A 15,199-nucleotide genomic window follows, 5' to 3' on the forward strand; every position below is an offset into this window, starting at 1 on the left:
ATTGTATTTGATGATGTAAACGAAATTCCCAAAACTTGAAATTCAAGGCAGCTGTAGCTCAGTAGACCTAACGCACAGCAGTGCAGAATTACAAAATGCGAGTACTGAAACGACGGACTGATGGTAGCGTTTTATTTATTTATTATGATATATATATATATATATATATATATATATATATATATATATATATATATATATATATATATATATTGTAAGCAAAAGGCGCTACCAAGTGTTGATGTTATGGATTATAACCTAACCCAGCTTTATAAGTATCTTTGCTTGGCAGGGGAGAGGGGGGGGTTATGCTCCCGTAAACTCGCCCACCCCCAGCCCCCACAGCCTCAACCCCTCCCAACTTCCTTCCACACCCGCCCCCAAAACCCCGGTTCCCTCCACTTGCAAAATACAGGGACATTATGTGGTTGATCTTACGCTTTTTCATTCCAGTCTAAAATACTAAATTTTTGTGCTGATGTTATCGAAGTAGCGTCAAGGGTGTAAGGACATTAGCCTAAAAAAAAAATCAAAATATAAAAGACTTTCAATATTACAGGTTCCCAAAGACATGCGGACAATGATCTGGAATAAGTTGATTTGCATAACGAACATTAGGCCCTGATGTTCCAGGTATCCCAGCAGGTTACCTAATACCCTTCAGCTGGTTATGATGTATTTTCACAGCACTTTTGTTTGTCACTTTTTCACAAGTTGCACTTCAACAGCGATCTTTCACGGTCACAATTGATCCCTGATCCCGTTTATCTGCAGAGAGCGACCAGATTCGCTGAACAGCAGAAGCACCAATATGCAGTAAATGTTTTGCCTCGCTGTCCAACTTCTCAGTTCCAGAGGTGCTTTATTCCTCACACCGTTGGACTGTGGAACTTTCAGCCTCCCAGAGGATGTCGTGCTATTGGAACTTCAGAAGTTCAAGCTAAAACCTAAAACAGTAATACTCTAATACTATTCTTCTTGCATTTTAATACATTTTTATCTATTTATCTATTTAATTATTTATTTATTCTTCTACTTTAATAAGTGGTCTCTCTTCTTTTTGTATTTCCCTTCACTTCCTCTTACTTCTTTCCGCTAAACACCATATTGTTTGGAAGCTTGAATTTCAAGTCAGTGGCATCTGTGGGCTTGTTCCATATGAATAGCTTCATCTACTTGAATAATAATCTAATAATAATGAATAATAATATATAATAATAATAATAATAATAATAATAAGTAATAATATACTTAAAGGAAAGCAGACCCTCTCTCAAGCAGACTTTATTAAAAGTAATTGCTACTTCAGCAGCGTTACACTTGTAGAGATTCTTCTCTATTTTACGAATAGCGGCTTTTTCCGTGCTACTTAAACAGGCTAGTAAACATCTATAGACGCTCTACTAGCCAGTTTAAGTAGCACGAAAAAAGCCGCTATTCGGAAAAGAGAAGAATCTCTACAAGTGTAACGCTGCTGAAGTAGCAATTACTTTTAATAAGTAATAATAATAATAATAATAATAATAATAATAATAATAATAATAATAATAATAATAATAATAATAATAATAATAAGAGAAACAAATCACACTTATGCAAATACATATATATTTAATTTTAAAACTTTAAGGATAGCTTTCGGGAATCTGTTCGGTTCCCAAAAGCTATCCTTAAAGTTTTAAATTAAAATATATGTACATTTACATAACTATGGATTTGTTTCTCCATTTGAAGACTCGTTCTACTATGAGGAATTTTTAATAATAATAATAATAATAATAATAATAATAATAATAATAATAATAATAATAATAATAATAATAATAATATATCAAATCTCTCCTCACATCAATTCAATAAGTTTGTTCTAAACAAATAATACAGTCTCGCCTTAACAGATAACGTGGTATTCCCTGTCATATAATCTAATATCCCCACACCAAAATAGTATTAAGTATTTCCATAGCATATTACCTAGACATAAGTACAAAACTTGTATAACATCTTACCTAGACATAAATTCAAAACTTGGATAACATATTACCTAGACATAAGTTCAAAACTTGTATAACATATTACCTAGACACAAGTTGAAAACTTAGATTACATATTACTTAGACAACATAATTTCAAAATTTGTATAACATATTACCTAGACATAAGTTCAAAACTTTTATTATCAGATTCTTTTTTAGTTTCCTTTCTCGTCAGTTATTCTTGAATTGCCAAATCAATGAACTTAAATGAAATCATTATCAAAATAGGAATAACAGCAACAATGATAATATTGACTATTATTATTATTATTATTATTATTATTATTATTATTATTATTATTATTATTATTATTATTATTATTATTATTATTATTATTATTATTATTTCGTTTTGGCTGTTTCCTTTCTCATCTGTTATTCTTTATTGCCAAATCAATGCAATAGAATGAAAGCAATATTAAAAAAGCAATAATAATATTGATTATTATTATCATTATTATTATTATTATTATCACTATTATTATTATTATTATTACTTTGCTTTGGCTGTTTCCTTTCCCATCTGTTTTTCTTTATTGTCAAATCAATGTAATAAGATGAAAGCAATATTAAAATAGCAATAATAATATTGATTATTATTATTATTATTATTATTATTATTATTATTATTATTATTATTATTATTATTATTATTATTATTATTATTTTTATTTTATTTTTATTTTGAGTGAGAGTAATGTTAAAACAACAATATAACAATATTGATTATTATTATTATTTTTTGGGGGGGCGGGGTTTATCACAGTCCTCCAATTCGACTGGGTGGTATTTATAGTGTGGGGTTCCGGGTTGCATCCTGCCTTCTTAGGAGTCCATCACTCTTCTTACTATGTGCGCCGTTTCTAGGATCACACTCTTCTGCAGGGGTCCTGGAACTACTTCAGCCTCTAGTTTTTCCAGATTCCTTTTCAGGGATCTTGGGATCGTGCCTAGTGCTCCTATGATTATGGGTACAATTTCCACTGGCATATCCCATATCCTTCTTATTTCTATTTTCAGGTCTTGATACTTATCCATTTTTTTCCTTTATTTCTCTTCAACTCTGGTGTCCCATGGTATTGCGACATCAATGAGTGATACTTTCTTCTTGATTATTATTATTATTATTATTATTATTATTATTATTATTAATTATTATTATTATTATTATTTCAATAATAATAACTTTCAGTGAAAGAACGTTAAAACAACGGTGAAACGTTTGGCCATGCGTCGAAGAATGCATTATCATGCACTTGTTTACTCCCAAAGCTCATCGCACCACGTTGAGAATAACCACAAAAAAAATTGAGAAGCGAAAAATGTGTCCAGATTTCCGTTACCACGACGATGCAACCGCGGTGACGATCGTGCCTGAAAACTGTTGCCGAGTCGGGCAGGTAACGTTGTTGGCTGTCAATAGCACGGTCTTCGAATCCCTCATTTACTCGCAAGGACACAGTTCAAGGAGCTCCTCTGAATTCAATCCCGTCTGGCCGAGACTTGCTTTGCCAAGACGACTTTATTGTTCTCGCATTAAGTGAGACACCTTTGGTTTTAGTTTTCTGTAATAGGAAACTATCGAGACGGCTATTAAGGTCTGCTTGTCCGCACTTTTTCTGTCCGCCCTCAGATCTTCAAAACTACTGATGCTAGAGGGCTGATAATTGGGACGTTGCTCATCCACCCTCCAATCATCAAACGTACCAAATTGCAGCCCTCTAGCCTCAGCAGTTTTTATTTTATTTTAGGTTGAAGTTATTCATAATGGTGCGTCTGCCAACGATATAGGACAGGCCTCCACTGGGTCGCGGTTAAGGTTTTGATGGGCTGCGGCTCATACACAATTGTACAGAGACCACCGTAAGGTAGATCTATTTTCGGTGGCCTTGATTATACGGTGTACAGAAAACTCGTTGATTCGGCGCATTTTTTACTTGTTTTATTTTTATTCTAATATTATCGTCTCCGTGAAAAGTTCCTCTCGTCTCGCTTATATCAGTGATAATGTCGATTTGTCAAAATTAGTTGGGAAATCTCACTATCGGTAGGATGAAGGACACGCGCAGTCCAAATTCATTATGATTATGACTTTATCTCATCTTTCTTTCCTTTTAGAATCTCGCATATTCTTGTTTATAGCTGAAATAATATCGATGATTCATTTTCCGAGTTTTCCAGATCTCAGTAGTCTTTTCAAACCCCTCTCACTTGGTAGAAGTCTTCGAAATAATAATAATAAGAATAATAATATATGGTGGAAGAAGATCTTCATTAATACAGGTTTTATTGAAAATAATAACTATTTCAGCCGCGTTTATTTTGTATAGAAGTTTCTCTATTCTTCTTAGTACTGACTTTTCTTCTGTACTCAAATTGGCTATTGACATTTGTCAAACTGAATATATTCAGTTTGACAAATGCCACGTTTTTGGCATGAATCCCCCATTTGGCGTTTTAATAGCCAATTTGAATACAGAAGAATAGAGAAACTTCTGTACAAAATAAGCGAGGGTGAAATAGCCGTTATTTTAAAAAACCTCTAATAATGATTATAATAAAAATAGCATATCAAGAATCCGTACTTTTCAATGATTGTGGGCCGGATTTCAATATCAAAATTGAAAGACGTCGAGCGAAATATATTTCATCACAAATGTTCCTCAGCATTTCAAAAATACCTGAAGTGAACTGATCTGATATCATGAATGAGATGAAAAATATTTATGGGAAATTGAAAAATGACCAGTAACAGAAGATTCCCTGGAATTTGGGACTATTTCAAACTCCAGATAAATACACACAACGCTGCAAGCCGACAAAAGAAACCTCACCCACAAGTGAACACAATTGATATTCTTTCGAGTTATATTAAGGAAAAAGTCTAGAATAATCGAATCCTTACCAGTGGCCGCGTAGATTCAGAACCGACTCTTCTGTGTTCGTGTACCCTGAAACAGACAAGAAACTTATTTAGAAATAAGATATTCCGAATATTGGGAATTCATAATGCAAGAAAATGTACCTTGAAAGAGACAAGAAACTTATTTAGAAATAAGATATTCCGAGGATTTGGTAATTCATAATGCAGGAAAATGAACCTGTCAGCAATTATGTAGACTTATTTAAATTAACTGTTGCGTTATTTTCTATCTTTTTACTTGCTATTCATATCCAGCAAGTCTACACTGAATAAAATTGTCTAAGGCTAACATCTGTGACAAAAAATATAATCATGTAGATTTTTCTGTTAAATATTCCTACCTCACATTCGACTTTTTGCTTTTAGTCCAATATGAAGAGACAATAAGTAACCAACAGATGGGATCCAATTATGAAAATCTTATTCATTTACTTTATTCTTCTTTGTTGGCTAAAGAAAATCTTCAAAACAGTTGTTCAACTTATTGAAAATAAGCTTTCTTGATGTTTTCTGACATTGTCCTCACATCTCATCCTGTTTAGACAGACGTTGTAAAAGCCATCATAAAACACAACCGAGAGAAATGTTTTTATTCATTCACTTTTTTATATTTCGTTGTGCCAGAAATAAGGATATAGCTTGTTTGTTTTGTTTGTATGGTGTTTACGTTGCATGGAACCAGTTGTTATTCAGCAACGGGACCAACGGCCATACATGACTTCCGAACCAAGTCGACAGTGAACTTCTATCACCAAAAATACACATCTATAATAAGGTGATAGCGATTCAGCGGTTATCAACAAAATAAACACCGAAACCAACAAAAACACCAATAATTGTCCAATATGGTGAACGACGGCATCACGTATGGTACAAATGCAACATCATCTCGAAATAGAAAATTCCGCAGAAGTAATCAAAGATTGCTCTCGTCCGCGGCTCTCACGTTACCTTCAGTATCATGTGATATCATGCATAATTACGCCTGTCATTCAACGTCGCTGACCTTTGTTGGCGTGACGCCAGCTTAAGATACAAATAGATCGTCCTCGCCGTACGTCACTCTGTTGCGTTATGCACGATTGTATGCTGGGATGCCGGATGATTGTGTATGAAGCCGAAACTTTAACAGGGGCGCTCTTTGACGCAGACATAGGCTCACTTCGTATTTCTGATTACTCTCTCTCTCTCTCTCTTCTCTCTCTCTCTCTCTTTGCTCATTTCGAGTGATGCTTTTAACGGCGGATTGAATACTTTGCATGCATTGAGAAACGCGGGAGTGGGATCTCTCTCTCTCTCTCTCTCTCTCTCTCTCTCTTCGATAGGCATTGGCCCACTGGCCTCCGTATACATAGATATAAATAAATGAATATAGTATATATATATATATATATATATATATATATATATATATATATATATATATATGTGTGTGTTGTGTGTGTGTGTGTGTGTGTGTGTAGTGTGTGGTGTGCTGTGTGTTGCACCACACACAAATAAACAAACACACACACACATAATATTATAATATATATATATATATATATATATATATATATATATATAACTTATATATACATATGTGTATATATATATATATATATATATATATATACACACATATATATATATATATGATATATATATATATATAATATATATATATATATATATATATATATATACTGTGATGGCTTGGTATCCACCACAATAATCACACTTACCAAACCACTTATCTGTATTCACAAAAACCAATACTAGTCCACAAAAGGTGGAAAAATATTCATAACAAAGGTGTACAAACTCAATTCAAGGGGTCAAAGAAAATACTCTTGATAAAACCCTTAATTTTAATACACAAATTACAGACAGAAATGACACCTGAACCTCATAAGTACAATAAATAATCAATAACACTCACACTTAATACCTAACACGGAAAACAACTGCACACTTAAATGGACAGGTCATCAACACATATATACCAAGGGGCAGAGTGTCCAGAAAGGAGGAGACCAACGAAAAGAAAGAATATCCTGCTAAATTACACACTAAACACCGACGACTCCTCAAAAAAAATTTATGTAAACTGTTCTCCACGTCTGGAAAATCACTCAGGGTGGTTGGGAAAAGGAATGGTTCCCAAAACGCTGCGGCAGAAGACAGAGTTCCACTAAGTCCTGCAAGACTGCAGCAGTGCTTAGCGGCCGTGATCACTTTACTCCAAATGCAGGGGCAATACCTTCAAATCTGATGTCAGAGAGGTCCCCTAGGTAGCTTAACTAAGCCAAGGGTTGCTGAAAGGAGCTGAAGAAAATACAATCCTGGAAGAGGGAGAATTTCACTCGTCCCGACTCTCCAAAATCCAGAAGCTTCCAGGACGCTTCAGCTACAGCAACAGTAATATCTTTCAGCGGCAGCAACAACATACCTTCTTAAATAAGGCTCAGATAACGACTCCTGATAGCTTCTCTGAGTCTCACACGAGGGCTTTTCCACAAACAAGCATCATGAAAAATAAGAACAGTCGTTAGTCAAACCACCAACATAAACAAGTAAACCACCGGTAAAGAGGAAACAAACTAAATATAATCTAAATTTCACTTACACTAAAAAGGTAATAAAAAAGAAATAAAGACAATAAGGTTACAATACATATATGTAAACATATATATACACATATTTATGTATACATACCAAAACCGAAAAGAAAATTGCAAGCGACTATTGTCTATGTAAACCTTTTGAAAAGGACTGGGTGAGTTCATTGTAATTGAAATTTACATTATGCATGCTAAAATATAATAACATAATTACAACATATATGAGTATACGGAGCGGTAAAGAAATGACTTTGACACCTGGGAGGAATTTGTGGGTAATTACTGACAGGGTGGGTGCTTTCATAATCCTGTTATCGCAGGAGTCCTGATTTGAATTATTTAAAATCATTCCTTTGGTCAGCGTTTTGAGAAGGTTCAACCATTCTTATTAAAACCCTCTTTCAGTTCATCTCACTTACCTTTTACTGCATAAGCCATTCATTCATCCGAGCAGTTTCCTTGATTTTATTTTTATGATCAGTATTTTGCGCGCGTCCACGAGTGACTCAACTCTGACCTCCTATTACTATATTCCAACTTTGACTGCTGAACTTTTACTTTCATGAATACTTTTGCTCTCTTTGAAAACTTCTGCCAGAAAGCCTCGTCCTTTTCTAGACCATAATTCACCACCACTTTAAACCTACTTTAATCTGCTATATCAACTTCCAAATGCCTTTACAAAACATCAACAATTTTTATCTTACTTTCTGCTCTAGCATTCGTTGCTATACCGTCCTGCTTAGAATGACACTCATAATATAATTCGTACTAGCATTCACCCTCAGCTCTCTCCTTTTTTTGTTTTTAGCTATTTTTCTGGCACTCTAAAAGATTTAACAGCTTCTCTTCACTACTTTCAGCCCTCTTTGTGTCACTTTCGGACATCAGCTAATCCACGATCCATTGGCGGTTTCTTTTTCTCGTAGTATTTTTTTCACATGTATTTCCTACAATTGTTTTTTACCTCCCATCACCTACTCCAAAAAAAATATCGTTAAACGACAGCGGCGGCAAATAACAAACACATCCTCACTTCAGACGCTTTTCATACCAAACATATCATTCGCAGGTCTTAATATTGTTTCGTGCATTGCTTTTATCACTAAAATTTACTGTTGATCTGTACAAATAATCTACATTATAACTCATAAGTTACTCTAGGTGGGTTTGTTGCAAAGTTTTCCATCTACCTGTGCATTTAACACACCCAGCAAATGCACCCAACACACCCAGCACATGCACCCAACACACCCAGCAATGTACCCAACACACCCAAGCAAATGCACCCAACACACCCAGCACATGCACCCAACACACCCAGCAATGCAACGCCAACACCCCCAGCAATGTCCCAACACACACAACAATGTCACCCACACCCACCCAGCCCACACTGCACCCACCCAACACCCACAATGAAAACCAACACACCCGCAAGATGCAACCCAACACCCAACCCAGCACCCATGCAACACACCCAGCCAGCACATGTACCCAAAACACACTCCCAGCAAATGCACCCAACACCCGCCCAGCAATGTACCAACACCCCAGCAGCAAATGTACCCTAACACACCCAGCAACCCATATACCCACACACCCTAGCAAATGCCCCACACAAAACACCCAAGCAATGTACCCAACACACCCAGCACATGTACCCAACACACCCAGCAAATGCACCCAACACACCCAGCAATGTACCCAACACACCCAGCACATGTACCCAACACACCCAGCAAATGCACCCAACACACCCAGCAATGTACCCAAAAACACCCCCCAGCACATCCACCCAACACCCAACCCAAGCATGTACCCAACACACCCACAAATGCAAGCCCAACCCACAAAGCCCACACAATCCCCACACACCCAGCAAATGCACCCAACACACCCAGCACCCCATGTACCCCAACCACAACATGCCCAGGCACACACATCCCAGCATGCCCCCAACAAACACGACCCCAAAACAAATGACCCAACCCACACACATGCCCCCAACATAGCCCATGCCCAACCCCACAGCGCCCCCACAATGTACCCAACACACCCAGCAAATGTACCCAACACACCCATCCCATGTACCCCTCACCCAACACCCGAATCATGCCCACCCACAGCCACCCAGCATGGTACCCAACACACCCTCCAGAACAATGTCCCCAACACACCCACCCAAATGCACCCATACACCCGCACAATGTACCCAACAGCACCCAGCAAACAATGTACACAACACAGCCCATGCAACCCAACCCAGCAATGTACCCAAACACAGCACATAAAGTACCCTAACACACAACAAATGCACCCAACACACCCAGCACATGTACCCAACACACCCAGCACATGTACCCAACACAGCATGCATGGCGAACAACACACCCAGCAATGTACCCCCAACACACCCAGCACCATGTACCCAACACACCCGCTCACATGCACCCAAACACCCAAGCCAACATGTACCCAACACACCCCAGAAACAGCATGTACCCAACACACCCTCCAGCACCCAATGTACACACACACAGCATGTACCCAACACACCCAGCAAACATGTACAACAACACCCACCCAGCACAGTGTCCCAACACACCCAGCATACCAATGCACCCAAGCACACCCAGCAACCCATGTACCCGCAACACACCCAGCACATGTACCCAACACACCCGCAACATGCACCCAACAGACATGCACAGGTTACCCAACACACCCAGCACATGTACCCAACCCAAACACTAACCAAATGTACCCCAACACCCCCAGCACATGTCCCAACACCCCAACAATGCACACCAACAGCCCAGCACATGTACCCACACACCAGCACATGTACCCAACAACCCCCAGCAGAATGCACCCAACACACCCAGCAATGTACCCAACACACCCAGCACATGTACCCAACACACCCAGCAAATGCACCCAACACCCCAGCACATGTACCCACACACCCATCAATGTACCCAACACACCAGCACATGTACCCACCACCCAGCAAATGCCTCTCAACACACCCAGCAATGTACACAACACACCCAGCACTGTACCCAACACACCAGCACATGCACGCAACACACCCAGCAAAATGTACCAAACACACCAGCACATGTACCCACCACACCCAGCAAATGCACCCACACACCCAGCACATGTACCCACACGGAAGCAGACCCAGCACATGTACCAACACACCCAACAAATGCACCCAACACACCCAGCACATCCCCAACACACCCATCAATGTACCCAACACACCCAGCGAATGCCACCCAACACAACCCACACATGCACCCACACACCCAGCAGATGTCCCCAACACACCCGCAAATGCACCCAACACACCAGCAATGTACCCAACACACCCAGACATGCCCCACACACACAGCAATGGTACCCAACACACTAACACATTGCAACCAACCACCCATCAATGTACCCAAACACAGCCCAGCAAATGCACCAACACACCCAGCAATGTACCCAACACACCCAGCAAATGCACCCAACACACCCAGCAAATGTACCCAACACACCCAGCAAATGCACCCAACACACCCAGCAAAGTACCCAACACCACAGGCCCATGTACCCAAAACACCAGCAAGCCCAACACACACAGCAATGCCCACAACCCACACCCAGCAATGTACCCAACTCCCACACCCAGCACCATGCACCCAACACCAGCCAATGCAAAACACCCAAAAGCACCCAGCAAATGTACCCACACACCCAGCAAATGCACCCACAAAACACCAGCAATGTATAAACCCAACACACCCAGCAAAAATGCAAACCCACACACCCAGCAATGTACCCAACACACCCAGCAAATGCACCCAACACACCCAGCAACATGTACCCAACAACCAGCACATGTACCAAACACACCCAGTATGCAACCCAACACACCCAGCATGTACCCTAACACACCCAGCACATGCCACCCAACGCAACCCTGGCCGCACCCAATGCCCAACCCACGCCACCCCGCCCAACATCGCCCAACAACCCAGCAAATGTATTCCCAAAAACCAGGCAAATGTACCCAACACACCCAGCAATGTACCTCCACCCGCAAACCCAGCCCAACATGCCCAACCAGCCGCCCAACCCAACACCCATGCTCCCAACCCAACACCCCCAGCAATGTAACACACTCCAGCAATAACCCAACACCCCCATCAAATGCAAACCCAACACACCCATCCAATGTACCCAAAACACACCCCAGCAAATGTCCCAACCCACCCACCCACAAATGCAACCACACCCAAAGCAATGTACCCAACACAGCAAATTCCCAAACCCAACACACCCGCAAATGACCCAACACCACCCAGCGCAATGACCCAACACGGCCCAGCAAATGTAACAACACACCCAGCCAATGTACCCAAAACCCACAGCAAATCCCACCCAAACACACCCCTGCAAATCCCAACACACCCAGCAATGTACCCAACACACCCAGCACATGCACCCAACACACCCAGCAAATGCCACACACACACCCAAAAGCACTGTACCCAACACACCCAGCAAATGCCCCAACACCCCGCCCAATGTACCCAACACACCCAGCAAATGCACCCAAACACACCCAGCAATGTACCCAACACACCCCAGCAAATCACCCTCCAACACACCAGCAATGTACCCCACACACCCAGCATGTAACACACCCGCCAGTAAATTCAACCCAACCACCCACGCCCAGTCGATTGTACCCTAACACCCCGAAACCCAACAGCACCAGCACAATACACCCAGTAAATGCACCCAACACACCCAGCAATACCTAACACACCCAGCACATGCACCAACCCACCCAGCAAATCACCCAACCCACCCAGCACATGCACCAACACACCACAAATGCAAACCCAACACAACCCAGCAATGTACCCAACACACACACTGCACCAACACCACCCATCAACATGCACCCAACACACCCATGTTACCCAACCACCCACCCAACACCATGCACCCCAACACACCCGCAAATGCACCCAACACACCCAGCAAATAAACCCCAACCACAAACCCCAAGCAATGTAACCCAAACACACCCAGAATGTACCCCACACAACCTAGGCAAATGCACCCAACACACCCAGCAATGTACCCAACACACCCAGCAAATGCACCCAACACAGCCCATTGTTACCCAACAAACCCAGCAAATGCACCCAACACAACCCAGCAATGTAACCCAACAACCTAGCAAATCACCCAACACACCCCAGCAATGTACCCAACACCCCGGCCAAATGCACCCAACAAACCCAGAATGTACCCCAACACACCCAGCAAATGCCCCAACCAACACCCAGCAATGTACCCAAACCACCCGAAACCCAGCAATTGGCACCCAACACACCCCGCCAAATGCACCCAAACACACCCATGCCCAACATGCACCCAACACCCCAGCAATGTGCCCAACCGAACAACCCAAGGCCCAAATGCCCAAATCCCAACCCAACAACCCAGCAATGTAAACCCCAAAACTCCCAGCACATGCACCCAACACACCCAGCCCAAATGTAACCCACGCAACCCAGCAAATGCACCCAACACCACCCACAGCCCAATGTACCCAACACACCCAAAAAAAAAAAAAAACCACAATGCCCAAACCCAACCCACACAGTACCCAGCAAATGCACACACCCACCCAAAGCCAAATGCACCCAACACACCCAGCATGGACCCAAAACAACACCAAGCAAAATGTAACCACACACCCAGCCAATGTTACCCAAAAACAACCCACCTAGCAAAATGCACACACACCCAGCAAATGTACCCACACGGCAAAAACACCCAACAACACCCCAAAGCAAATGTACAACAACACCCAGCAAAATGCACCCAAACACACCCAGCAATGTTACCCAAAACACCTAGCATGCACCCAACACACCCAGCAAATGTTAACACACACCGGCAAAATGCACCCAACACACCCAGCAATGTACCCAACACCCACCCAGCAAGCAACCCAACACACCCAGCAAATGACCCAACAACAACCCAGCAATGCACCCAACACACCAGCAATGCCACACACAACCAAGCAAAGCAAACCCAACACAACCAAGGCAATGTGCACACACAGCATAGCAACCCAACACCCACCCAAGCAAATGTACCCAAAACACCCAGCCACATGCACCAACACCCCAGCAATGTACCCAAAACACCCAGCAAATGCACCCAACACACCCAGCAATGTACCCAACACACCCAGCACATGCACCCAACACACCCAGCAATGTACCCAACACACCCAAAGCAAATGTACCCCAAACACACCCAGCAAAATGCACCCAATGCACCAGCAAATGCACCCAAACACACCCCTAGCAATGTAACACCCCACAAACCAGCCAATGCACCCAACACACCCAGAAAACCAAACACCCAGCAATGTACCAACAACACCAAATGCACCCAAAGCACCCACGCCACCCAGCACATGCACCCAAACACACCCAGCAATGTACCCAACACACCCCAGCATTTTAACACCTCACCAAGCAACATGCACACGCACCAGCACATGCGCCCAACACACCCAGCAACTGTATCCAAAACACCAGCAATATACCCAACACACCCAGCAATGTACCCAACGCACCCAGCACATGCACCCAACGCACCCAGCACATGCGCCCAACACACCCAGCAATGTACCCAACACACCCAGCAATGTACCCAACGCACCCAGCACATGCACCCAACACACCCAGCACATGCACCCAACACACCCAGCAATGTACCCAAAACACCCAGCAATGTACCCAACGCACCCAGCACATGCACCCAACACACCCAGCAATGTACCCAACACACCCAGCACATGCACCCAACACACCCAGCAATGTACCCAACACACCCAGCAAATGCACCCAACACACCCAGCAATGTACCCAAAACACCCAGCACGTGCACCCAACACACCCAGCAATGTACCCAACACACCCAGCAATGTACCCAAAACACCCAGCAAATGCACACAACACACCCAGCCATGTTGCCAACACACCCAGCACATGCACCCAACGCACCCAGCACATGCGCCCAACACACCCAGCAATGTACCCAAAACACCCAGCAATGTACCCAAAACACCCAGCACATGCGCCCAACACACCCAGCAATGTACCCAACACACCCAGCACATGCACCCAACACACCCAGCAAATGCACCCAACACACCCAGCAATGTACCCAACACACCAAGCACATGCACCCAACACACCCAGCACATGCACCTAACACACTTAGCAAATGCATCCAACTCACCCACTAAATGCACCCAACACACCCAGCAAATGCACTCAACACACCCAGCACATGCGCCTAACACACTCAGCAAATGCACCAACTCACCCACCAAATGCACCCAATACACCCAGCACATGCACCCAACACACTCAGCAAATGCATCCAACTCACCCACCAAATGCACCCATCACACCCAGCACATGCGCCCGACACACTTAGCAAATGCACCAAACTTGTTCTTCTAACCCACTGAGGAACACACGTAGTCTCTCAAACACTCGCCCTCTTGCATCCTACTCTTTTTCATTAACACTTATCAT

The 15,199-nt window shown here is 42.3% G+C and overlaps 2 protein-coding genes across 2 annotated transcripts; both read left to right on the forward strand.

Annotated features, from left to right (window-relative positions):
• The first annotated feature begins 9,940 nt into the window (after positions 1–9,940).
• LOC135215853 (mucin-2-like) lies at positions 9,941–11,908 on the forward strand. The gene has a single exon (XM_064250807.1). It carries the CDS (start codon positions 9,941–9,943, stop codon positions 11,906–11,908), a length of 1,968 nt encoding a protein of 655 aa, XP_064106877.1.
• A 1,568-nt stretch (positions 11,909–13,476) lies between these two features.
• LOC135215854 (DNA-directed RNA polymerase II subunit RPB1-like) lies at positions 13,477–14,904 on the forward strand. Its single transcript, XM_064250808.1, has one exon. The coding sequence runs from the start codon at positions 13,477–13,479 to the stop codon at positions 14,902–14,904; it is 1,428 nt and encodes a 475-aa protein (XP_064106878.1).
• The last annotated feature ends 295 nt before the right edge of the window (positions 14,905–15,199 follow it).

The sequence above is a fragment of the Macrobrachium nipponense genome, chromosome 5 (assembly GCF_015104395.2).
Source record: "Macrobrachium nipponense isolate FS-2020 chromosome 5, ASM1510439v2, whole genome shotgun sequence".
NCBI lineage: Eukaryota > Metazoa > Arthropoda > Malacostraca > Decapoda > Palaemonidae > Macrobrachium > Macrobrachium nipponense.

Coding starts and splice junctions, on each gene's coding strand:
- LOC135215853 (XM_064250807.1), top strand. CDS start 9,941: ATGGCGAACAACACACCCAGCAATGTACCCCCAACACACCCAGCACCA.
- LOC135215854 (XM_064250808.1), top strand. CDS start 13,477: ATGTTACCCAAAACACCTAGCATGCACCCAACACACCCAGCAAATGTT.